General features: G+C 51.0%; 1 protein-coding gene across 11 annotated transcripts in view; it reads right to left on the bottom strand.

The window, feature by feature from the left end:
* The window catches only part of DGKZ (diacylglycerol kinase zeta), a 97,896-nt gene extending 71,483 nt beyond the window's left edge, over window positions 1-26,413 (bottom strand). For 4 of the 11 annotated variants that reach the window (XM_075065273.1, XM_075065276.1, XM_032775092.2 and 1 more), the window contains exon 1: window positions 26,097-26,402. In XM_075065273.1, coding sequence (XP_074921374.1) covers window positions 26,097-26,338 — 242 coding nt within the window. In that variant the 5' untranslated portion in view covers window positions 26,339-26,402. Of the gene's footprint in view, window positions 1-7,884; window positions 8,213-13,968; window positions 14,201-26,096 lie in introns of those variants that run through there. The other 7 variants (XM_075065275.1, XM_075065280.1, XM_032775090.2 and 4 more) reach the window with 6 other exon arrangements.
* Window positions 26,414-27,031: the final 618 nt, after the last annotated feature.

The following is a 27,031-nucleotide window of genomic DNA, read 5'->3' as shown; positions in this document are numbered from 1 at the left end:
GTCTGCTCCTCTGCATTACAACACAAGAGACCAGCCCTAACTCAGTATCTCTGCCCTCCTTCCAGAGCCATATCACCCTCTGACAGAACCTCTGTTCTCCCCACCTGACAGGGCCTGTCCAGCTCCTCACAACTCAAGTGTTTTTATTTCCTGACAGGGCCCAGGCCTGCCTGGCCAATTCACAACATCTCACCACATCAATTCGGCCCCACTACTATCCCAAGCTTTCTTCGTGCCTTACACAGCTGCGTTCTTTGCGTATGGGTAAGGACGGCCCTGAATGTTCCCCTCTGCATTCTAATGAAGGGCCCACTCCCCCAAGACAAAGGGATTTGTAGCCCTCCCCTGGGTCTCCTGTCCCCTTGACCGGATTACAGAGTTTCCTGGAAGGCACACTCTGGCCCCTAATCAGATTAGGAGACCTGCCACCTTCTCCACAGCAGCAAACATGAAGACACTGACAGCCCACTGCTCTGACCTCCGCAGGGCAGCACAAGCAGGAGCTGTAGCTTGTCACCTCCCCCACAAACAAACAGAAATGTCAGCAGGAGAAGAGCAGCTGCCCAAAACTCCTGCAGATGCAGCTCAGCTCAGGAGCTCAGGCCTTGGCTCCTGCACAGGCATGCGAACAGCAAAGCCCTTCTTCCCTTTTCCCTGACTATGCTCATTATCTGTGAAGTGAAAGGAATGGGAAGAACCAGAGGCTGAAGGGCTCACCCTGGGTCGCTTCCGGGACCCCAGCTAGTATGTTTGTGGGGGTGGATGGGGAGGGAGGTATCTTTTCCCACCTCCTGCTCAAGAGCCACATCCGGGTGCAGCTGTCTCTGAGTCCCTGGTGGGACTTCTGTGTTGAATTCTTGACGGGAGCTCTGCTTGGATCACAGCAGGTTGCAGGCTTTAAATTCTAGATCATCCCCATGGCTTTCTGATCTCCATACAGCAGTGATTCTCAATCTTTTGCTCTGGTGACCCCTTTCTCCATAGCAAGCCTCTGAGTTCGACCCCCCTTAAATATATAAAAAGGTGTTTTTAATTGATAACACCATTGTAAACGCTGGAGGCAAAGCGAGGTCTGGGGCGGAGGCTGACAGCTCGCGACCCCCCACATAATAACTTCATGATCTCCGAGGGGTTCTGACCCCCAGTTTGAGAACCCCTGCCATACAGGGTTTCTCTGTTCCTGGAACCAGTCCTCCGCAAAGTCCCTGCACCATTGGCTGCTTTTCCCTGGCAACAGCATGGAGATATATACAAGGCCCCACGTACTCCTCTGCAGCAAACTGGGCCCATATCCTGTGGCAAGAGCAACAGATTGAAAATTTGGTAGTGAATTTAGATGAGTTCACATACAGAAAGGTGGCCAATTAAAGAGGACAGTGAACAATATAGTTAGTGCAATGGGAACTGGGGGAGGAGGAGACAGCCCAGCAGAGTACAGGCTACAGAGCCTCCTCTCACCCACCTCCACACATACATGAAACAAAGAGACACCAAGTCCCCAAACCGAGTAACACCTCAGAGAGGCGTAGGCGGGAGTTTGCTTTGGTTTCATGTTTGCCAGCACACTGCCTCACCCCACAGACCGACCCCAGCGTAACTGCTCCTCTCACCCCGTTCCCAGGGTCACAGTGTGACAGCACAGTGCCAAGGGAAGGAGGTCAGCCAGATTCATACCACAAGCTAGTGGCAGCTCCATCTACAAGCCTAGACTGGGGCTTGTACCGCCATCACTGCTGATCATTAACATCCCCATGGTTTATAACTCCCAGTGTTTGTTCTGATCACCCTATTTAGCCCCTCTCACAAAAAAACCATTACACTCCATGCTTGGGGCCCTATTTCAACTACTCACCTACAGGGCAAGGAAGGTTAGGAAAGGATTTAATCCTCATCACATGCATCCCTCCCCCCTCATGGGAGGGACTTCATTCTGACTGCTCACTTACACAATGAGGGGTAGCCAGAAAGGTGGTGCGGATTAAATTCCATATCACCTGATCAGCTCTAACCTTTTCATCAGCCCAATTAAAAGAATTGCCCATCTGGGACCCGGATGCATGCACTGTGCGCTTGTCTGTATCAATTCCAGAGCCTCCCTTTATGGCAATTACAAGATACAGAAATAAGCCTGTTCTCAGAATGCATGAACCTAACTTGCTGCAATTGTGGCTTTCAGAGAAAGCTAGTGCTACTGCCTCTTCCGCCTACCAGGCCCATTCCAAGCTCTTCAGGGAGTACTTTATTAGAGGTGGCACCAAGTTCACAGGCATCACGTGCCACTGAAGCCCACTCTGGATCCCAGAGAAAAGAGTAGGAAGCAGGGGGAATGCCCTCACTGTTTGGATTTGTTGCCACTCCAGTGACACTGCATTTTTATGAGAGCTGAATGTGGTTGTAAGCAGCTTGGGCTATGCTGCAATCCACCTGCAGGATTCCATTGCAGTGAGGTAGTGGTGACACATCAGTTGTCAGCTATTTGGGTGGGTGGGTAGGTATCTGGGGCATACATTGCTGGTGAAGACACACACCAGGCAAAAGGCAGGGGGGCTGGCATTGGCTCAGTCTCTCCTACACAGTATTGCCTGTAGTTCCATGTACTCACTGCTTACCTGATTGAATGCAACACGGTTGTCCCCATATCAGCTGAGGCGACAAGCTCATCAGCTCAAGCTACAGTGAACAATGTCAGATCTGGGCAGTGCTAGGATGGGAGACTTTCAAGGGGCAATCAGGTGCTTCTGAGAGTGGTGTGAACGACTCAGCAGGGGACACCCGCCTATATAAGTGAGGAATGACCCAAATGCTAGGGGGCATTATGATGCTGGAGGGGACATCTTTCCAACAGGACATAAACATAAATTCCTGATCACTTGTGGTCACAAAAGGTCCCTGTGGATTTAACCCCTATGTGCTGGCCACATTCCAGCCTAAGGGAGGTGTATGCTTCTCAGCCAATCACTGTTAGAAGGAAGTGCATACCAGGGATAAAGACTTTCCAGTACTATCCTCCCCAAAACACTGTCCCTAATACACCAAATGCCAGCCCCACCTCAATCCCAATCAGGTGGGACTCGAACTCACTGGCCACTCTGAAATTCACATGGGAGCCACTTGCATAGCAACTGAAGCCGTTCACAGGTGATGCCCTACCCGGTACTCACATCCCACCCCAAGGAACACTGTACAAGGACTCTCCCTTTCTCCAAGGCCCACAGAGAATTCTGCAGAGCTGATGACTGAGGTTCTTTAGTATCTAAATCATCCCCATCCAGAGGGGAACAACCTACTCCTCCAGCATGGTGCTTCTGCTGAAAGAAGAGGTACAAGAGAAGATACAGCCACCAGATAGTTGGACTAGAGATTCCAGCAATGCTGGACAGTACAATGTCATGAGTAGGTAGAACATCTCTTCCCCACACACACACACACCCCTGCCTCCTTCTATACTGTCCTGTGTGACACTCCCATCCTCCTCATCACCAAGGGGTCCACACAGACACATACCCCACAGTTCTCTGCACTTAAATAATGCTGCACTTAAAACTGCAGTATATATACCCTCAAGGACACGTACCCCTTGGGAAGGAGAGGAGAAACACTTAGAGTCAGCCTTGTGATGGAATCACCTTGGCAACGTCAGGCCTGCTCATATCAATATAAGGGCTGGCATGGGAGAGGGAGCAAAGAGGGGGACTCCTGACTGGAGGATGGGAATCAAACAGTCTCCAGAACACTGAACAATGAGCTAGTGCCCCAGAGCATTAAGGCTGAGGAGGAATGGGGCAAACACTGGAAATCTGACAAATTCAGGCAACTGATGGGGGAGGAAGCAGCACATGGGGCCTGTAGGCAAGGAAAATGGAGTACAAGCAAGCACCCCAGAGCCTCACAGCCATGGGGACATCACAATCATTGCCTGAAGCACCAGCTAGGCTTGCAGGCTTAATGCTCTGTGGGGGGCAGATGGCACTCATTTCCTACCGTCTCCCAGGGGCTGCAGGATAGTTCTGTCACACCCAGAGAGGAAAGGAGATGTTACTCAGTCAGCTCAGAGTGCAGAAACAAACCAGAGAAGCCAGAGTCCCATATCTGCAGGAAAGAGAGCTGTGGGGGAGGATAAAGTTTCCCTTTACTCAACTTATATTCAGAGATTCAAAGGAAACAGTGCTCATTGAGAGTCCAAAAACATCACCACCCCTTCACTATTGTGTCCAGCTCATCCCCAGGACACTTCACAGCTTAGCCAAGCTCTTAACCTGCAAGGTTCTGCACCTGCCTCAAAATTTCTGACATTACCAGGAAAAATAACCCTCACATACTCCCCACACACAGTCAGCAGCTTCAGTTGTGGAGATGTCCCAGGACTGGAATAGCAGGGTGTGGGGAAAGGGGCATGTCAGGATTAAGGGGCATTGTCAGAGCTCTATATGGGCTGCCCAGGAACGGAATAGCAGAGGCCAGGAAGGCAGGAACAAAGTGTATTTGATTCACACTTATTCACCACGTATTACCTTGAATTATTTTGCAATCTGTGAACAGACTAGCAACCGCTTAGTAACATTTACCGTACAGGTGACCATTTAGTAACACCCACCATACAGAGCACAGTGCAGCTTCCACAATGACCAATGTGATTACCCACCGACTCAACCAGCTGTCACCACAACATCTGGTCCAGTCCTTTGTCATTGCATATTGTTCACTGCCTAATCAGACACTAGGCCGCTCTCTTGCGGGCAGGAGCCTCTAATTACGTCTCTAGGACTGAAATTATGGCCTGCTCCTATCCACACCATCAGCCTCCCACACAGAGCTCCCTGCTCAGCCCAGTGAGGGTACATCTGTGACACACAGAATCCGTGAGTCCAAGGACAGCAGCCTGACCCTGCTTGCCAGGCGCACAGACCTACACAGCCCCTTCCCACACTCCCATCAAAGCAAGTGGTACTGACGCTACTTGCACAAAGAGTAAGCAGAGAGCTCATATATCTTTCTGAAGAGAAGCTCCTCAGTCGAAGGATAGAACGTGGCCCAGTGAGAAGGAGAAAGGAGCACAAGATACAGAGGAAGACATGGTGCCTGCTCCTATGGCTACAGCTATATTGCAAAAAACACTTTCAATTGACTCGGGCTCACACTACAGGGCTCAAAATAGCAGTATTGGTATCTATACCAATGGTTCTCAAATTTTTTTTTCCACGGACCACTTGAAAATTGCTAAGGGTCTCAGCGGACCACTTAATGATCTTTCCAAATGTTGCTTGTACCATTAGCGAACTATTGTAAAGTGTTTTGGATAAAAGTGCTATGTGAATAAACCTTAACAATAAATGTTTTTTTGTCTTACAAATAAAAGCACAAAACTCATATTTTAATACCAGTAGTCTTACCTTTCTAATGCAATGGATGTGCCCTCTCTCTCCTGCCGTGGCAGCCCTCAAGCAGGGGCTGGGAAGGAGGGGCTGGGGGTCTCTCCCCAGCAGCCACAGCCTTGGAGCTGGGGAAAGTCATCTCTTTCTCTAGCTGCCGCCGCAGTCCTGCACATCTCAAATTCCCCCCACCCCTTCTTCTCACCCCACTGCCCCCTCCCACCTAATCCCTATTCCCAACAAGGCCATCACCTCACCTTACACCTTCTCTAGGGTCCAGGCACCTAATTAGCAGAGCCACACCTGCGCAGCTCCACTAATTAGGTGGGTGGCCCTTCATTTTTTTGTGTGCGGCCACCCAGGCATGCGCACCTTAAAAGGAACTATCTGCAGACCACCTGAATGGAGCTCGCGGACCTTTGGTGGGCCGCGGACCAGTTTGAGAACCTCTGATCTATACTATACTACAGGTATCTATACTGCCATTTTGAGCCTTGTAGCATAAGCCCAAGTCAGTTGACCTGGGCTCTGAGACTCGCTACCATGGATTTCCTTCCCCTCCTCCCCCACCCCAGTACAGACATACTGTAAGAGACCCAATCCTTCCTGGTCTGGAGATCCCTCTGCCCCACAAGCACGAAGTCAAGTCACAAACACTGGAACAACAGGAAACCTGAAGAAACAGCTCCTTCTGTTCACCAGTCCCCATACCCCAACCCAGCTGATATGTGCCTCTCTGTTCATCTGGGATGCATACTGTCCCTAATACCAATTCCTGGGATGCCACTCCCAACACACCTCTTCAATAGCCAAGCTCTGTCTCCACTCCAGCTGTGCTCTTATCTCTAATTGGATAAGAGACCGGAAATAATTAAAATTTGTGGGGGGTGTGTGTGTTGTTTTTTGTTTTTGTTTTAAAACAGTGAAGGTAATTAACCATTGGAACAATTTACAAAGGGTCATGGTGAATTCTTCATCACTGACAATGCTTAAATCAAGACTGGGTGTTTTTCTAAAAGCTCTGCTCCAGGAATTATTTAGGGGAAGTTCTGTGGCCCGTGTTACTCAGGAAGTCAGGCTAGATGGTCAAAATTGTCCCTTCTGGCTTTACTATATATGAACAGTCCTGCCTCCTCTCAGACCTCCAAGGCAGGCTGATCCAATGCAATTTAAGGAGAGGATGAGACAAGGGCTTTATATCTAGGAGTTCCTAGATTCTCCACATAAGCCCACATAGAACCTCTTCCACTGGTATTGCAGGGGAGAATTCCCAATCTGATTATTTAGTATTTCTATTATATAAACACCCAGAGACTCCGGTCAGGATCAGGTCCCCATTAAACTTGGTACTGTACATACACACACAGTACAAAGACATGGTCCTTGCTTCAAAGAAGCATACAGTCTAAGTTCTACAGGAATCAGCAAACATCAGGAAGTGTGAACCAGCAACAACACAGCTCAAGTTCACTCACCAGAGGGTGAACAGTACTATCTGAGGGTCCCAGGAGCAAGGGAAAGGTGTGTCTAGGGGAAATGGGCTGGGTATGAATAACAGGGAGTTTCTTGCCTCATATCACCTCCCACCGTAGCAAAAACAACAACAACAAAAAATAACAACAGACCAATGGTCCATGTAGCCTCCTCTTCTATTTCCAACAGCCAGAAGCTAGTTTCATGACACCATACACTCGGATTTCTTGCTGACTCCACCTACTGATCAACAGATGTTCTGAAGTATGAGGATCAATACCCCTTGCGCTTGTACAGAAGCTAGTGTCACTGCTGATATACTAGTGAGTTTTTCTTTTTCTGACTCAATAGTATACTGCAGCAATGAGTTCCTAAGTTTAACCATATAGTAAGCAACAAAAGAAAGAAGTCCAATGGCAAGCATGAGGGAAGGGGAAGAGGTGTTGTGCCTGACTTGTGAAGTTCTTTAGAAATGCTAAACTGTAGTTGGTTCTCTCCAAACTCTACATACCTCCCACCCTGCAAGCTGCAGCATCAGGAATATGACAGTAAAGACTTGGGCCTGGTCTACATTAGAAAACCATAGTTATAGTAACAAATCCTTCTAGCAGAGATGCAGCTTACACCAGCAAGAGTTCTTCTGCCAGTATAGCTCAAGCCAGTCCTCAAAATGAAATACGCTATACTGGCAAAAAGTACCTTTCTGCTGGTATAACTTGGCTGGGGCTTCTGCAGGCATTGCTACACTGGTTAGGGGCATGATTTATTTCCCCTCGTAAGTGACATAGCTATACCCACAAAACTTAAAGTGTAGACCCTAAGACCAGAGCTTAGGGGGAGCGAGCTCTGGGCATCAGCACAGCAGGCACCTGTGTTAGGGCAAGCCAGGCTACGGTGCCCAGGATCCTGAACCAGAGCCCACATTAAGACACAGTTGCAGACAAGCGGCCCCCGGGACAGTCTGGCCGGGAACACTGCAGCCCCTGGCCACCTGCCCCACGGCCCAGTTCCCACGAGGGCACGTTGCTCCCTCGCCGCTCACCTGCGCCCGAAGATCCTGAGCCCCGTGAATCTCTTGTTGCTGTGCCTTCGCCCCAGCGCGGGGCCCTTCTCCGGCTCCAGCGAGATCTCCGAGCTGGTGGAGGACGGGGAGCTGGAAGCGCTGGCCCCCGCGCACCCCTCCTGCTCCTGCGGCTCCATGACCCGTGGCGGCCCCGGCCCCGGGGCTCTGCGCTCACCTGCCGCCGGGCGCCCCTGTCATAGCCGTGGGTGCCGGCGCTCAGCGGGGGCCACCTGCCCATGCGGTGCCGCGGCAGGAGCGCGCCGGAGACAGCCCAGCCCCCCGCCTGGCCCCGAGGCTGGGAAAGCACAGCACGCCCCGCCCCCGCCGGCAGCCTGGCTCATGCCCAGCCGGGCGCGTCCCCGGGGCAGCCGGAGCGATGCAGGAAGAGGCAGCGCTGAGCCGCGCAAGGTAGCGCCCGAGGACCCCGATAGCTGCCCGGGCAGCTGCCTCCGCGCGGCAACGCCAGGCCGGCAGCCCCACCTGCCGTCGGAGCCCCACACTGCAGCCAGCCGGCGGGGCCCGCCCCTGCCTCCAGGCGGCAGCGGGCTGCAAAGGGGGCGATGCGGCGCGGGGGCAGCCAGTGCAAGGCCGCCGGGGAGGGGACAGCCCCGCTCTGGGGCCGCCGCTTTCGGGCCCAGCGAGCTGCTGGAGGGAGCTCAGAGCCCCACGCAACAATATCCCTGCCCGGCCGGACCCGCCGCCGCCCCAGTCCCCGGCCCTGCCGCTGCGCTCAACTCAGCGTCCGCTTGCCCGCTGGACAGTTCCCCGGGGCACTGGGCAGCCTGCTCTGGGGGGACCGGCGCAGGGCAGGAAGGGAGGGAAATGACTCGCCAGCGGGAAATGAAGGCCGCCAAGGGGATTTGACTGAGACCCTGGGGAATGAGCTCTGTGGGATCCTTCCTGAGCTCGCTGGGATGGCTCATCCAATGGCTTCCGCACTGTGCAGGGAGACTAGTTTGGTGCTGACTGTGCATATAGTGCCACCTGCTGAAGCCCCAACACCCTGGGGATGTTCTTCGGAGGTCTGCCATCTAAATACTGATCGGAACTGACCCTGTTTAGCTTGAATTAAGATTCTACTGATGTGAGCTTCCTCAGAGCAGTGCCTTGTTGGTGCCAGCACAAAGACTATCTCGGCAGTGCCTTCGTTATGTTTGGATTGGTTCATCTACAGCAAAGCCACATCCTGCCAACCCTTTCACTTTCGTGCAATTGTCTCAACACCTTATTTGTCTTAGTGCATTGAAGAAGCCTTACATTATCTGACACCAAATCAACCTCATTTGACAACAGTTAACACATCTTAGCCAAAAAGCTGCCGCACAGAGACAAAACTCAATGCCACTGATCCACATTAGAATGAGGATGGTGTCATTCTGGTTAAGGAAGAGTTAACTAGGACTCCAGTAGCACAAGCTTCCACACAGCACTGCCAGGCAATGCCATCTGTGACTCTAGCTGTGTGAACTTCCTTGCTGTAGTGCCCTGTTGATATCCGAGATTTCAGGCCACCTGGTCACCATCACCCCAAGCAAGTCAGAGGCTGAGCTCCAATCTCATCCGTTCTCTGTCTAAATGCCACCTTGGCTTCAGCTGGCTCTCCATGTCCCAGAAATGCTTTAGCAAGACCTAATTTACCAGGCAGCAAGAAAGCATGATCCAGGGACAGCCTCATTCCATAGACTTGATTCCCCCATGGGAAGCTGCTGTTGCTCCCCTTTGGATCAGTAGCCTGCAAGCAACTCACACAGCAAGACACAGATAGCCACACTGGTAGATGCTTGAGTGGTGAAGCTTTACTGGGATGGAAGCTGGTATCAATAGGAGCAGGTAGCTTTGAAATGAACCCATTCCAGCTCACAGTGTACCTGGAGGGGCAAGGATGTTTCAGGACCTGTCCCAAGGGCCACCCCATGACTGATTCCTGTGGCTACTACTGTTATTGGCCTATGGGCCATAGCAAGGTGTATGGAGAACTAAAGTGTTTACACAGCAAAGGGAGGAGAAGGACTAGTGCTTACCACTTATCCAGTACTTCTGTGATGGGGTGTTCACCCCACACCACCCCTGAAGGAGTTAAAATGGCTCAGAAGGATCTATCTGCCAGGATGGGCTGCACTGAGTGAGGTGTACGCTGGTTATATAGCCCTCATTGAATCTGAAGCCCAGCTAGGCAGGAAGAGGAGAGCAGAAAGGGGCTGCTCCAGGGGGAGAGAATCAGTGGTCACTCTCAGGGTGGAGAGAAAGGAGTAGGAAGAAGCCTAGGGGAAACAACAGCAAGGCTGAAACTATCTGGATCTTAGCTGCTGAGTGCAGGGTCCCTACGCTGGAACCTAGTGTAGAAGGTTCCCTACCAGTTGCTGCAGGAGTGGCACAGACAAGGCATTGGGCTTTGAAGATTCCCCCTGTTTACAGAGACTGATACTCTGAAAGAGGAAAAACTATAGTGACCTGGCCAGAAGGCCAAGCGATGAAGAGAAAGCGCTGAAGTGTGTGGAGTGTGAGAGAGGCCCCAGAGTGAAAGACTGGGACAAAGGGCAGAGAAGCCACAAGAAAAGGTGTCAAACCAGTGGCAAGTCACAAAGAGGTGCCCTAGCAGTGAGTGGCACGAACCCTGTGACAACCTCCCACTGTTAAAATTCTCTGCAGACACTACTAACTCCTGAAGCCTCACAATCCCTCTGCCAAGAGGGTCAAGACCACATCCCCCATGTTACAGATGGGAAAACAGAGGCAGAGAGAGGAAGAGCCCTGCCCACGATTATGTAGGGCACCACTGTCAGGGCCAGAATTAAAACTCAAGAGATCCAGACCCTCAACTGTGTGTTCAGCACCTTACAGTGCAGGGGCCCTGTATATGCTGAGCCCCCTCCCAGTCAGCCTGTCAGCTCAGGAAGTAAAGTAGTGTCGCTCACACTCCCTCTGTCATGCTAGCAGGAAGCTGCTGCCCAAACTCAAAAACAAGAGAGCTTCCCCTTCCCTCTTTTGTTTCACTCACTGTAGCGTCCTGTTTAAAATTGGACTGTGAGTCCTTCTGGGCAGCATTGTGTTAACGCAGTGTCCAGCTCAATGATACCCACTGCTGATTAGGGCCTCTGGATACAGATAATGATGATACTAAAATCAAAGCAAGGGGAAAGTGAGGCCAGATTCTTAACTGTGCATCTCCCCAGAGGAACCATCTGAATTTTCCTTGAGTGTGTCCCCAACAGCTCCTTAGGCCCTAAAATCAGCTCCCTTGATTCATATCAATTCAGGAAAGCCCCAGAGACAAGGCAGGGACTGTCCAATAGCTTTCAAGTTCCTCTCCTTAAAAGTTGCCCCATGCTCTCTATCCACTTCTCTCTTTATCCCCCACGTGTCACACAGAGACCTGGACAAATTAGTTCTCAACTTCCTCAGCAGACAGATGATTCCAGCAAAGGCAGAAGCCAGGCGGGTTGCTTATTTCCTTGTCCAAACTACCACACAGGTTGCAATATGTTCCTGTGACAAACAGTGAGCGCTATTCCCCCACTGCCAGTATTCTCTAGCCTAGCACATGTTGTGGCCATATCATACTTGTTAAATGGCAAGATCTTTGCAAGAAGCAGGGAGTTGTAAAATTATATTACTCACCATACTCTGCTCTCCAACACTATTTGCCCCCTTTGCACCAAGCTCTGGCAATATCCTGTGCACAAGTTCTGAACTGCAGTGTCTCCTATTCTGTATGGCTAGGAAGACTTGTTAAATCATGCACCATTGTTACCTGGTGCTTGGCCAGCCCTAGCCACATGCTCCTGTTTTCTGTGGAAGAATGGGCAGGAACACCACACGCACAGGTTGGGCTAGTAGCCAAACAGGCATCCTTCCGTTCTGCACTTAAGCTCATGGGAGCAGGATCTCAGAGCAGCCCAGGAGCTTGCTGGAAACTCCCCTCGCTACATTCTCCAATATTACTGATTACAGGTCACTGCATTTTATTCAGAGTAAAAATCCCTCCCCATCTCCTTGGTGGTTGGGAATGAGAGATCAGCCCAGCTAATTCTTACCCCAGAGAGAGACATGGGCTGAGCTCATATAGCTGCCTCAGAAACTATCGTTCCCCCAGACTGCCCGTCCTCAGCATCTCCTACCCCTACGACCTCTTGGGCTCCAAGCCCCTTCCTTTTGCTGCCTCACTTATACACCCACAATTCAAGCCTATAATGCTCAATTGTCAGAACAAGCAGTAGGAATGCTACTAAAAGGTCAGATGCAGACCACGAGGTTGCTGCAGAGCTGGAGACAGCATCTCCCCAGGAGAGGGCTGTACAGTGGACTTGGGTTTAATCCCCTCTATACATTTCCAAGTCAGCGTCAAGCTTATTTCACACTTCGAAGGTCTCTCTATTTTCCCCCAGGTAATCAAATGTTTTCCTCACAGATTTTGAAATAGAAAGTAGGGCTGTCAAGCGATTCAAAAAATTAATCGTGATTAATCGCACTATAAATAATAGAATACTATTTATTTAAATATTTTTGGATGTTTTCAAATATATTGATTTCAGTTACAACGCAGAATACAAAGTGTACAGTGCACACTTTATATTTATTTTTTATTACAAATATTTGCACTGTAAAAACAAAAGAAATAGTATTTTTCAATTCGCCTCAGACAAGTATTGTAGTGCAATCTCTTTATCGTGAAAGTGGAACTTACAAATGTAGAATTATGTACAAAAAAATGAGTTAAAAATAAAACAATGTGCAGTTATGAAACAAAAATATATATACATTTGTAAGTGGCACTTTCACGATAAAGAGATTGCACTACAGTACTTGTATGAGGTGAATTGAAGAATACTATTTCTTTTATCTATCATTTTACAGTGCAGATATTTGTAATAAAAATAATATAAAGTGAGCACTGTACACTTTGTATTCTGTGTTGTAATTGAAATCAATATATTTGAAAATGTAGAAAAAACATCAAAAATATTTAATACATTTCAATTGGTATTCGATTGTTTAACAGTGCGATTAATCGCCATTAATTTTTTTAATTGCCATTAATTTTTTTGAAAGCAGCAAAGAATCCTGTGGCATCTTATAGACTAACAGACGTTTTGGAGCATGAGCTTTCATGGGTGAATACCCACTTCGTCAGATGCATGCCTCTGACGAAGTGGGTATTCACCCACAAAAGCTCATGCTCCAAAATGTCTGTTAGTCTATACGGTGCCACAGGATTCTTTGCTGCTTTTACAGATCCAGACTAACACAGCTACCTCTCTGATACTTAATTTTTTTGAGTTAATCATGTGAGTTAACTGCAATTAATTGACAATCCTAATTGAAAGCTTTGCACATGCTGGCCTGCTCCACAGATCAACATCCCTGAGGACACACCGAGGTTTTAGAGTTATGTTTAATAATGGAGATGTTGATTTCACCAAGGAAACCTGTTTCCTGGTGAGAGGAGCTGCCAATCCTTTTTGCACAGAAAAAAAGTAACTTTGGAAGTGAGATGGGGCCTGTGAGCTCAGTGTCTCTCCCTGAACCAGGCAAAGTCAGGCTGAGGGCTCAGTGTGTAAAGGCTGGAAGGGGAAGACCCCCTGCTAGACATCTGGGGAGGTTGTCATTGTGGGCCAGGCACCCCAGGGAAATGCTTAGTCCTAGGTGTCCCCACAACCTTTTCTAGGCAGGAGTTAAGGAGCCTCTTCCACAACTCATTTCCAGCAGACTCGGGGGAGGGGGAGGGGCAGACAGTCTTATGAGCCTCTCCCCCCACCCCTTTCCCTAGCAGGACACATCACTCGCTCCATATGCAAATAGAATCAGATGCAGGAACAAACTGACTACGTACATAGACACCCATTGAATGTTAGAGCCAGGAAATCTCAATACCCTACCACAGCCATTGGGATAAGGGAAGGGGATTACAGACAAGGATCTGGGAACACAACAAGCTCCAAAGAAACCTTCCCCCTCAAGGTAAGATATAAGTGGCTGCTGTCAGCACTAGAAGCAGAAGGCATCAGCCCAACAAGCAAGAGAAAACTAGCACCCAAGAGCAAGAGACCCAGGCACAGGGGGTACCTTGTATCTGTGGCCTCTGGTAGGCTTTGGGGGACGTCCCATGACTGGTGCCGCCACATCTGCTGCAGTGCAGGCAGATGCTCCTCACTGTAGCCTGGGTCCACTCTCCTGCTTCTCCCTGTGGTTGAGTTTTGGAGTCATTCCACGGGCAGGTCCTTGCCAGCTCTCTGCCATCAGAATTGTGAGGGAATAGTGGCTTTGTTCATTCTCTTCACCTGGTTCCTCTTTCTGCACTTCCTGAAAGCACAGCTAACGCTGTTGCTGCACCACACTGAACAATACTCCAGCCCTGGACAGCCCACACCACAAGCTAAGTTCCTTTGCAGAGCTGGGATGCCCAGAAGCCTGTCCAGAGAAGCCTCTACTCCAGCTTAGGCAAGAGGAAACAAGCCTTGGTGCTCAGGACTCTGGGATGGAGAAATCAGTCCCGCAGGGACAAAGCACCTCAGATCAGCCAGACACCTCAAAAGAGGCAGCCTCAGTAGCAAATACACTGAGTGACACCCCAGGCCGCCACCTGCCTGGACTCAGGATTGACTCAGACACTGCAAGTAACACACAATATACATACTGTAGGGACAGTTGTATTCCCCAGGCTTGGGAACATTTCATCTATCCAGGTTCTTATATCACACCCACCAGTGGGATCCAAGCACCTTTCAGATCCAGTACATTTCACCACAAATTAACAGATCAACAAAACAAGAAAGCACAAGAGTAAAGTCTCCATGGTAGAATATAGTGTCTCTCACTCCCACCCCCATCATACAATCACAGAAAATGGCAGCTGCTCAAGACAGGCAGAGAGAGACCTGAGATATTCAAAGGTCCAGTACACAGAAAAACTCAGAGCTATCACAATCACAGCTACTCAGTCCATCTTATTGCAGCTACCCCTTCTCACTCCAGAACAGCACTAACTAACACTGAGACAGTTTCTGGCAGTGGCAGATCAGAAGGAAGCTGGATAAACAAGCTACAGACCTTGTGGAAATGGCAAAAGCACATTATGTTATGAGACTGATATGTCTGAACATGTCTATTATGATGACTGAACATACCTGAAACTCACAGCCACCACCTGCGTCAGCAAGGGAAAAGCAAGACCGCCCGGTGTAATGTGGTGGGAGCTAGACAAGAATGAGCACTTTTACAAGCACATGGATACTCAGCTTAGTCTGAATCTGCTCAGGCTTTAGGAAACCTTTAGATCTCACCAGACACACCCAGAGGCTCAACACAGCCCATACTTTCTGAATACAGTTACAAGGTGTAGTCCTGGGGGAATTCTGTGCCACTGCACACATGCAGAATTTATGTCCCCTGCAGATTTCTTTGCTTCCCCGCAGAAAAATGACTTTCTGACAGGGAAGCCACAAAAGCAGTCATGCAACCCTCCCCAGCAGTATGTTTTGGGTGCCCAGGGCAGCCAGCAGAGAGGTAAATCACTGTGCTGCAGGTGGTAGGACTGGGGAAGACTCTGCTCCCTACCCTGCCCAGCTCAGCTACTAGTCCTGGCTGAGCTGGGGAGGACGGGACTTCCTCTTTTCCCACCCCCAGATTTCTCCCCCAGCTGCAGGAAGCTCTGCAAACTTCCCCCCTGCACCCCCACCCCAACCCTGATTCCTGCACCCATCACTCCTCAGCTGCAGGGGGAGGGATGCCTGTACAGGGAGCTGCTTCCACAACCACCCAACCCCTGTGTATCCCGAACCCCTCATACCCACAATCTCCTGCCGATCCTCACCCCACCACACACTCAGAACCTCCACAATGAGCCCCATTCCCCCTGCACGTGGATCACCCCAATGAGCCACCTGCACCTGAATCCCCACCCCACTGAGCCACACTCCCCCAGCATCTGGACCCCCCCCACAAATCCCTCACACCCAGACCCACTGTCCAAGCTCTATCCTCCCCCACATCCAGACCCCCCCCGCTGACCCCCAACCACCTTCACCTGGACCTCCCTGCAGAGTCCCATTACTGTTGCACCCAGAACCCCCCAATAAGCTCCTGTGCATCCAGATCCCCCCCGGACCCAGATCCCCCACTGAGCTGCCCACACCCAGATTGCTCCACACAGAACCTTCTCAACCCACAGTGGGATCCCCCCACACTAAATCCCTCCACACTTGGATCCTGACTTTCTGAGCCTGCCTGCCCACACCTGGTGCACATGGCATGGAGGAGGGGCATGTTTCTGGGGCAGGCCCAGTCCTTGTGCTCTGTCAGACTTGGGTGCAGCCTCCCCACTGAGTCCATGTCCAGGGTGGGAGGGAACTGCACAGTGATCTCCTGCCTCTGTGCAACCAGTGGCCTGTGCTCCTCAATGCCATCCTGGAGCCTTCACATTTATTCTGCAAATAAAATTTCAGAATTTTAAAATATTGTGCACAGAATTTTTAATTTTTTGGGTGCAGGATTCCCCCAAGAGTAAAAGTGGAAGAGCCAAGCACTGCATGTCAGTCTCTGACCCAGAATTTGGGATGATAATTCCCTGGCCGTTACAGACACTATCCAAGGAACACTGGCCCTGTGACTCCAGTTCCACTGATCAAGACCTTGCCACACAAAGGAACCCCCTGTTCTTTGAGACTTTCATATTTCTGTAGCTGCTCCCTCCCATTTTCCCTCTTTCATTACAAAGTAGATGGTAGAGCTAACACAAGTCAACTTTCCCTGTACATTTTATAGCCTCCAGCAGCTCCTACTTACTTAGGCCGCATAATTCCAGAGAAACGCTGGGCACTTTTGCGACCTGTTCCTACTGTACTGTGGCAGGTTAATGGAAACACAAACATGCTCCAGCAAGGTCCGTCGCTGGATCCCATTCACATTACATGTGTATCCCCTCAAGAAAGACTCTCTGAACTTCCAAAGTCCTGCCCCAGCATGCACCGGGCATAGTATAAATGCTAGAAAGGCGTCTCTGGGCCAGTCTCAGGTGAACAGCACAGGAGCGGAGGCAGCCTGGTCAGTCTGCTCAGGCTTCAGGAAACCTAGATCACACCAGGCAGGTCTAGAGACTTAACATGGCCCATACGTGTTGAATGAGGGTTACAGGGTAAAAGAGCCCAGGGATTATATGCCAACCTGCTCTGCCCTGGATTTGGGATGATCATTGCCCCTGTCACTCCCTCACAGACACTGCACCCAGAAAACTCGGGGAAGCACAGACAGGCTGCATCCCTGTGTCACTAACACCCACGTGGGAGGACCTGAAATTGCCAACTGACTCTCCCCTACCATGCAGCAGACCCAGGGCAGTTCGCAGCAGCCCTAAGACGGGATCTCTTTGCCCCAGCACTCCCCGGCCAGCCAAAATGGTACTGTACTTCCAAAAGCCTGCTAGAAGATGGCGCAAGGTTCTCTGCCACACTGCACACGTACTGAGCGTGCGCAAGGAACGTGCCGTGGAGGGAAGAGGAGAGGACCGGGCTACAGCAGGGTGCTGGGAATGGCACATGCCTGCCCTCCACACAGCCAGGCTCGGTAGCAGCCAGCTGCCTCAAGGGCGCTGGAACAATTTGTAGAGTAGGGGTGCTGAGAGCCATTGAACCAAACTGTAAATCCTGTATAGAATGGAAACCACTTCAAGCCAGCCCTTCCCAAGCCAGGACCTGGGCTACACTCGATGTGAAATAGCCTGCACCTACATGGAGGAAATGGGGCTGTGAGTGCCTCCCCCATGCATTTGGGAGCAGGGGCCTCATTTCCTAGGGGAGTTGCCCTCCCCCAGACTTTTGAGAGGTCTATATGCTCCATTAGGTCTTCCACTTCTCCCACCTTTTCAGGCTATAATATCACATATGTTCTGTATTCTGACACAACTTTGCCACAACATTTTTCTGAAATGAGGCCCCTGCCTGGGAGCTCTCAGCCTGCTGAGCCCAGGAAGCACCTGCCTAGCTCTATGCAGCTCCGGAGAGGGGAACAAACTCTTGGTCAAAAAGCTGACTGAGTTCCAGAGCAGGAGTAGCCAAGTGACTCCCTGACACATACAGGCTGGATTTTTTCCAAGTCCTTGGTCCCATGGACAGGATTCCAGCTAGAGCAGGGCAGGTGGAAGGAGAATACATTAGCAAGTGAATCCATCTACCCAGATGGAACAAGGGAAACACAGGGAGTCAGGGATACCTCCCCAGATTCGTCGGAGATCTGAACTACAAAGAGCAAACAGTTTACCTAGGCCTTCCTGTCAGAGTGTAGCTGAGACTCTGGCAGTGTGAGCTTCCCCACAGCGGTACCCAGCTGGGACTCCAGAAGCTGAGCTTAGCTACAGCAGTGCCAGTGAGCGGCAGGCTCTTGCAGCAGCACTCCCTTTGTCCCAGATGCACAGAGGGAAGCATAGATGGATGGCTCTGTCAAAGAGCTGCAGGCACAGCTTGGTGGGAATAATTGGGAATTTGATTAGGTGGTTCTGTGCAGCCGATTAATGTGATTAAAAGGCTAGCAGGCAGGATTCAGAGGAAAGGCTGAGCTGGAAGAAGCTGTTCACCCCTTCCGCACACAGCCCCCCTGCTGCGAGCTGGTGCACTTGGTGTGCTCTTGCATCTCATTTCCTCACACCCACATTCAATGACAGCAGCTCCAGGATTCTGCTCTGTGTTGAGCTACCCAGGACTTCGTGACAGTCCATGAGCTGCACAGCAAGACCACCCAGAGACTCTCAAAGAGCAGCAGGGATAAAGCTCAGGGGCTTCTGCTCCATAAGACACATGGGCTAAAGAAGAATCTCCATTACCTGTTTAGCAGTACAGGACCTATGACACACAACTGAGCAGTGATATTTCCATCCACAAGACAGCAGTGGTGTGCACCACCTTACCCAGATAGCTATTCTATTATGTTCCTAATGCAGGCAGCGGAGTCAAGGAGAGAGATTTAGACCACCTTGTAATTGACGGGGAAGGGAGTTCATTGTGCTCAGTGTAAACATGGGATAGTTTATAAAAGGGTCAAGTTCTGCTGACTTTAACCTTATGAATTAATAAAACCCAACCCTGCACATCCCATACACTTATAACAAATAATGGTCTGGATAAGCCCTTACTTTACCTGCCTGTTACCCATACAGGGAGCAGTAATATCATATGCTAGCTGAGGCTACAGGAATTAGTGTGTTGGCCATGCAGATGCAGCTCCTATTCTGATTTCAGCCCAAGCCCTACTTCACATCAGGGGGAAATGTCCCATCCTGAAGTAGATGGTGTCACCTGCAAGTACATAACATGTGGTAGTAGTTTGTCTGACTGTTGGCACATTCAGGCTGGCACACAGCCTGGCACAGGGTAAAGTGGAGTCACTTGGATTGCCAGGAGCCCTAATTCCTGCCCAGATGCCTGTGTGCCTTGCAGCTTTTGTGCACCAGCTCCCAGCCACACTTCCTGTTGTCCCCAGTTCAACTCTATTCCCCAGGGCTTTTGCCAGGGCTCATAACCATCTCTGCAGCTCCAGCAGAAGGCCTTCTCCATTGGGAGTACCCTCCTGAGGGCCCTGTGCAGCTCCTTTAATCTGACTAAAAGAACAGGAGTACTTGTGGCACCTTAGAGACTAACAAATTTATTTTAGCATAAGCTTTCGTGGGCTACAGCCCACTTCATCGGATGCTTTAGCCCACAAAAGCTTATGCTCAAATAAATTTGTTAGTCTCTAAGGTGCCACAAGTACTCCTGTTCTTTTTGCGAATACAGACTAACACGGCTGCTACTCTGAAACCTGACATTTAATCTGACTATACCACAGCAACTGCAAAGGGGCCATTAGGCAGTGGCTCAGCAGAAGGGGTTTACAAATGGGCTGCATCTCAGAAGTGGAGCAGGGTACAGTTTTTCTCCCGTGCTCAGCCTCCTGGTATCAGCTGCCTGCTCTGGGGTTTGGATGCTTTAGCTTTACCAGTGTTTCAATAGTTTTTCTCTGCAACGTAGCAAGCAGAGCAGCTAATGAATGAGCTGAACCCCTGGATTGCACAGGAGCCAGCCACAGCTGAATGAGAGCAGAGGTGCAGATGCAACCAGCAACGCTGGCTGTCCAGATTCCTCTCCTCTGCAGGTCTTGCTGGCTCTCCCGGGCTCCACTCTGCCCTTTGCATGTGAAGCAGGCTGCCATAGAGCTCTCTCCCCCGCCTCGTTATTTACAATGCAAAGCAGCCCCCTCCCTTGGCTCTGGGTTATATTTAGCTCCCTGGCACAGCCTGTGAGAAGCATCAGGTGCGTACTACCTGCCATCCCTGTGGCCCTGCTGAGAAGCCATGATGCTGTAGCCCCAGCCCTTATTAGCTGCCCATGAGTCACCTTGGGGCCTCATTCTCTGCAAAACAGGCATAGGAGCAGACGCTACAGCATGACCGGTCTCCATGTGGGGCTAATGCCATGCTGGAGGCCAGGGCAGATGAGAGCTCATCGCTGGACCGCTGCAGGAAACAAGCACGAGGCTGCTGCAGCAGGCCCTGCTCTGCCTCAAGAGGGGCAGCATGGGGCTGTCAGCAGAAAGCATCAGGATAGACCAGAGAGGCTGACTGGCCCAAGCAGCCGCAGAGGAGAGAGTCTGGCAGGGCAGGAATGAGACCTATTAGCCTCAGCCTTGGTAGAGCAAATGAAGGCCAAGAGGTAGGGATTGCTGAGTGTGCACTTGGGCCAGCGCAGGTGAGCAGTGCTGGAGCTGGCTGCTGCCTTCGGGGACGTCTCCAGAGCCCAGGTGGAGCCCTGCTGGTTGAGAAGGAAAAAGGAAATGGACTCACTGCCTGCTGCTCTCCTGCCCTTGCAAGAGCCACAGCACATTTCCTGTCCTGAGCACATGAGCAACAACACGCCCAAGCCAGGGGGACAGCTCAGCCTCAGGCTGCCACGCTGCGCCCCTGCTGTTTGCTTTCTGGGGTGCAGTGCAAAGAGGCCCAGCTGCATTGGCACAGTCTGACTTCTATATTGGGGGGAGGAAAGGGTCCTAATACTATTAATAATATGCCTAGGCCTACCTGCTGGATTTAGCGATTGTTAGCGGTATGTAAATTACAGTGCACTTGACATCACAAACGCGGTTCATTCATTATTTAATCTCCCCTAGTTTTTTGTTTTAACTTAGTTACCATGTTTACCAGCTACCACTTAAAAATCAACACAGCATAAAAACAAATTCTTGAATAAACAGAACTGAGCACTTTCATGTAACTATGTTGTTGACATTGCTAAACTGAAATGAAATCCTTATATGCCGTGTGTCAGAATGTGTGTCTTTCAGCAAGACGGGTAGGTTAGACTTTCTCTTTCCCTATGTCCCCTTTTTAGAAAGAAAAACACCCTGTTCTCCTGGGATGGGAGGGCTCTTTTGCTGTTCAATAAAACAAGTGTGAACTGTTTTCTCAGCACAAAACAGACCCTGTCCAGTAATTATGATTTCCTTCAGCACATGCAATGCACACATCAAAGAAATCTGTTGCTAAAGCCTGTCCCCTTTGCCCATCTGCCTAAGCACATTCCACTCACATTTAACCTTCCCTCTTCTCTCAGTCACTCACCTGGGCTTGACACCGTCAATGCTGTACACTGAGACGCTTGGGAAGAAGCTCAGATCTTACGTTCACTTGCTACGATGTGATTAGAATGTGGCCCCTATGTCTAGAGGTCGGTGTTTCAGGGACAAGTCTCTTATTTTAAAGGCTAGTAAATCTGAAACGACCCCACGCTGGAGTTCTGCCGCGAGGGTGAGGAACTGCTCTCCTGCCCTCCCCCTTGGCAGCCCATGTGGGGAAACTAACAAAATCTGGGAGCCCCCACCTCCATGCATCAACTCTGTGATGTATCCGGGGGGGGGCAATGCCCTCCCATACCCGCCCCCCACCCCAGTCTCTGCCCATGCCCATCTTCCTGCACAGCCCACGGAGCTGAGAGGCTGTGATGGTGAAGGGAGGCTCATGCTGTGAGCTGCATCCCAAGCATCTGCAGGGAAACTCTGCAGAGGTGCCAAAGACATTAAATGGCTGAGATCCCTGAGGCTGCAGCAGGGACAGGCCCAAGCCCTGCCATGCAGCTCCCAGGTTTCTGCTGGAGAAAGAAGAGGATGCTCCGCTTCACGCAGCCAAGGGCTTCGTCGCTTGCCATGTGTCTTCTGGGGCAATCTCTGATTCCCTGGCACCAGGGCAGCTGGTGCGGGGATGATTATTGACTCAGCCAGTGTAACAGATGAATCCGAATGTGTCACTTCCTGTGCAGGGCTACCTGGGCCAGTGAGCCAGGGTGGGTTCCCCTTTGGGGGCTTGTCTGGGAGTGAGTTCAAGGCAGAGTGTGGCCCAAAATATTCAACCATGCAAGCCTAAAATGAGGCACCTCAGTTTGGTAAATGCTCTGATTCTCACAGTGGCCAAGCACCCCTGATTGCTGCTGCCAGGCCTGGGAGCTACAGGTGCCTCGCACTGTGGGAAACCAGCCCACTTCAGTAGAAGGGCCTAAATAAAAGGGGATTTGAGCCTAACTTTATGCTCCTTACTTTGACAATTTTGGCTAAGTGTTGCCCAGAGTCACAGCATGAGTGACTGTCAGAGTGTCAAGCATTAAAATCTGGCACCTGCTTAGCCTCTTATCGCGGTGGCAGAGGGAGCAAGAATTGCTGGTACTTTGGAGGCATCTCCCCAAAGGGGCAGTTGTCCCTGAGGCAGTGAGTTTGTGGCATAATTCAGCGTCATTAGCAGGGTTGGCACGAACCTGCTGCTGGAAGCACTAAATATAATCTGTGCACTGAGCCCCCATTCCACTACTCCATGAAGCACAGGAGCTAATTCTGGAAGGCACTAAATATCCAGAGGCTTAAAATATCATTTCCGATCATTTCAAACCCCTTTATATAATGACTGACGTCACCTCTCCCTCATGCTGGCTAATGGGGCCACAGCAGGAGCTGGGCAAGCTACTGATGCCAGCGGTTAGGGACTCAGAATCCCCATTTATTCTGCTGGCCAGTGCACCTTCACGTGGCATGAAACCTGCTTTGATCAGTGTGACGCACGGAGGAGACCGTCCTGCACAGCAGTGTTCACACTCAGTAGCTACTGCAGAAGCCCTCTGCACCCTCCCACATGTAAGCCCTTGGGTAAGCACCTATCGAGTCTTACGCCATGACTGAGCAACGGCAAAAGGAGGTGCTCAAGTACAACACGCAGGGCTGCCCTTGTCTAGGGCTGAGCATACAAGAGAAGAGAGCAAGGGCTAGATGCTGCCTGCAGCTCTCTACCCTTCCAGCTGCCAAAGGCTCCATCATGTCCTCACCTCACCCAGAGCTGACCTCTGAATCCACTGTATCATAATGGAATAAAGACCTGCGCCTGTTCCACGCTGTCCCTACGGAGCAGCCAGGCCTGCTGGCTTCACAGGACCCCTAGGGCAGAGTCCTGCTTTGAGACACTTTCCCGCCACAGCATCCCCATCCTGTTTTTGCTTAGATGCCAGCAAAGCCTGATCAGGGCACAAGGGAGATCTCCCTAGTTCTGAACATGCTGTCAACCCGTCACCTTCACAGAAACCCATGAAATTCAGTACCACGGGCAGAGTCTCTTCCAGAGAGCTCTGGTGCTGGGGTTCAGGATGAGGGGCATCTGCAAGCTGTGTAGGACCCAGGGCTGGAAGAGTAGCAGGGGCTCTGCAGGTCAGGACTGAGGAATATCAGTAGAGCTGTAAGGTGGAGGAGATCAGGCCTAGCATAGCAGGATGAAAGTGATCCCCAGAAATATTAGAGTTGGAACAAGTCCAGGCTGATTAAATTAGGTTGCAATATGTTCCATTCCTCCCCTGGGGGGGTTGGGATAATTGCAGCCAGCTAATCTGTTCATGCACATCTGTAGGAAAACAGCTAAGAAAGGAAAATCCTGCTCTGCGGCCTCCACTGTGCATGATAAGCCCTCACTCTCGCTGGTGGTAGGGCAGAAACCTTTTAAAACAGCTGATAAAGCACCACACTAAGGCAAATCATCCCCATGGTCCAAACCATGCAGCCTGCTGCACCTCATCACTTTTGTGAGTAAGTGGGGGGCCCAGAGATCCCGACCCAGTAACATGGTGGGGAGGGGCCTGCCCATGCAGGACTGGGACTTCCCCTTTCCCCACTCAGAAACTAGCAACCAGGTGAGTTTGGTCAGCTCTTGGCAGAAGGTTGCCATACTGCCCTGCCAGAAAGATAGGGATCTTTCTAAGGTACCTGCATGGCCCCCCAGTTATGGCAGTATTTAAGTGCCTTACAATCTTTATCGCATTTAGTCTCATCACATCTCTCTGAGGTAGGGAAGTGCTAGTATCTCCACAGGGAACTGAGGCACAAAGAAACCAAGTGACTTGCCCAAGGTCACGCAGGAAGTCAGTGGCAGAGCAGAGAACTGAACCCAAGTCGTCCCAAGGCCTAAGTGAGCATCCTAATTACGGGACCAGCCTTCTACTCTGCATGTCTCCTCAGCATAAGATATTTAGACTCTGAGCTCCTCAGGGCAGATTCTCTTTGTAATTCATCAGGCCCCCTGATGAATAATCAATCACACAGAGCCAAGGGGAGAATGCAGGATCCAGTGGGATGGATTATCCAAGCCAGCTCACAAGAAAGCAAGAGCTGTTCCCCACCTTTCTCCTCTTGACCCAATCCCACAGCATCTAACCATCCCGAAGTCCATACTATATTTGCCCCCTCCTACTCTAGCAAGCAGTGCTAGATCCTGGGTCTCCTCTCACTTACACCAGTAAGACTGAGGAATGACTCCACAGAGATCAATGGTGTTACACCAGGGTTCAAATGGTGAGAGAGGACAATCTGGCCCCAGCCCTCCCTCTTGGAGGAAGGAGAATGGAGTCCGAGCTACTCAAGGCACCTTGACATGAGCAGAACCCTAGACAGGAGGCTGGAGCTACTCAGGAATAAAAACGCAACTAGGTATCCAGACAGGGGATGTGTGTGGTAACGGCTCATAGAAGTGGGCAGCCTCATTAGGGGCCATGAAGAGTAGCAAGAATGCTGTCTCTCCCCCTGGCTAACTCCTCTTGGACGTAGAGGATGGGGGAATTGGGGGCAGAGCAAACTCAATGGAAGAAGAGCCATGCAAGGAGCAAATCATTCCATACTGGGTCCCTTTGCAACAACATGCCTCAGAAGGTTTCCCAGGTCAGAGCTGAGAACCGGCATCAGTCCCCTCAGCGACTTATCACTGCTCAGGGGTTTTAAGCTTCCAGGGTGGCTGCAGCTGAGGCCCACTGACCTTGTGGGATACAAGGGGGAGAGAAAGAACAATGTCTCAGCTCAGACCAGGAGAGTCCAACAATGAGGAGAGGGAGGAAAATGGCACCACAGAAGGCAAAGCAACTGTCAAGGCCATGGCAGTGTCCTCAGGAGGCAGCTGTGCAGATGTGTGGGGCCTACCATGCTAGGGAAAGGCCTGAGGAAAGCCATAGCTCCATGGATAGAGAAGGGAAACAGGAGAGAGCTGTTAGAGGAAAAGGGGGAGAGGGACTACGGGGATAGTAGAAGGGAAAAAGCCCGGGCGAGGGACAGTTGTTTCCCTGGGCAGAGGTTGTCGGGGGGACACTATTTGATCTGTACCTCCCAGGATTGCTGGGCCTAGCACCGGACTTTGGGGAAAATTTAAAGTGACAGGCATGATGGAGAAAAGAGCCGAAAGGCCCAAGGTCAATGAGAATACAAGCTACCAGCTATTGAACCAAGAGACAGCCCTCACCACCACCCTCTTTCTCTGCATGGTGAGTCTCCCTACCCACAGCAATTTGGAACAAGGTCCCTCAATGGGACAGGTACACCAGGGCTCAGCTCCCACAGCCCCTTGTGTAAAATAACCCCACACAGACATGGGTCAGTGAGGGAGGTCAGCAGGTGCCCCCAGAGTCACACACATTGGAGCATGGGCACAGGCACATCTCCCTGCTACCCCAGGGGATGACCTCAGAAATCTGGGGTGGGAAAAGAAACTTCTGTTGCGCAGAAGGTCCCACACGCACCTGCAGTGAAGGGCTGACACTGTTTTGCAGCTCCCTGCTGCTGTGAAGGAAACAGGGGAGCCGTGAAGGTTCCCAGGACTGGCCGGGGATGCTTCCATCACTTTTTGCATTAGCCTCAAAGTTGTGCAGTGAGGGGGAGGCTCCTACCTGTAGGACACCTGCTTTCTGATGGCCAGGTTCAGGAACTGCTCCTCCATCTGTGCCCTTGCTGCCACTCTGGCTCCTCTCATTTCGTCCAGTTGAGGGTCCAAGTCCTGGTGCAGTTGGAGGCCTGCAGGCTGCATCAGTTCTACACTCCCTTCTCTTGCCGCCCCTTGGGGGTTTCCCTGGGTCCCCTCATCCTCTCTGGCTGGCATGCAGCCTCTCCAGCTCCGGGGCGCTTCAGCCATTCGCAGTGGTGATATGAATAGCCAACCAGACACCTGCCCAGAAGAGTCCTGTTCCCTCTGTCCACGCTGCCTGGTACGCTTAGCCCAGCCCCAAAATGATGCTGCACCTCACTTGCCTCTCTAGGGCCCCAGCGAGGTTCCTGGGGTGGATTGAGTTTCCTGGGAAGAAAAAAAAACAGTCCAACTTTTTGCCAATCGTATTTATCGGCTTCCTGGCTGGACGGTTAATGCAGCTCAGAATCTGCAGCTCAGCCTCAGTCTGTCTCCTCTGCCCCTTGGAGGGTGGTCAGCAAAAGGCAAACAGGAACAGTCTGGATGGGGGAAACCCAGGCACGGCTGAGCTCCTTGGCAGAGATCTGCCTGCTCCAGCAAATGCAGGAGGATGAAGGGGAGAAGGGTGAATAAGAAACAGTCCTGATCAGAAACAGGGATCCCAGGAGGCAACAAAGCCATGAAGAGCACAGCTCCCACCAGGACAGGGGGAGCCCGGCTCTTCCGCTGCTGGGAGAAGGGGTCAGGGCTGAGTCACCAGGAACCTCAGTGTCTCCTCCAATAGCAGCCAAACTCAGAAGCAAAAAACAGCAAGGTTCCTGTGCACAGATCCTGCAGCAGAAGCAGCAGCCAGAAGACAGACAGCGCACAGAGAGAGGGGGAAAGGGGCTGTGCTAGTGCTATACGGGAGCACAGTGTCAC

The sequence above is a fragment of the Chelonoidis abingdonii genome, chromosome 4 (genome assembly GCF_003597395.2).
Source record: "Chelonoidis abingdonii isolate Lonesome George chromosome 4, CheloAbing_2.0, whole genome shotgun sequence".
Taxonomy (NCBI): Eukaryota; Metazoa; Chordata; order Testudines; family Testudinidae; genus Chelonoidis; species Chelonoidis abingdonii.
This window is presented reverse-complemented; position numbering and strand designations above follow the sequence as displayed.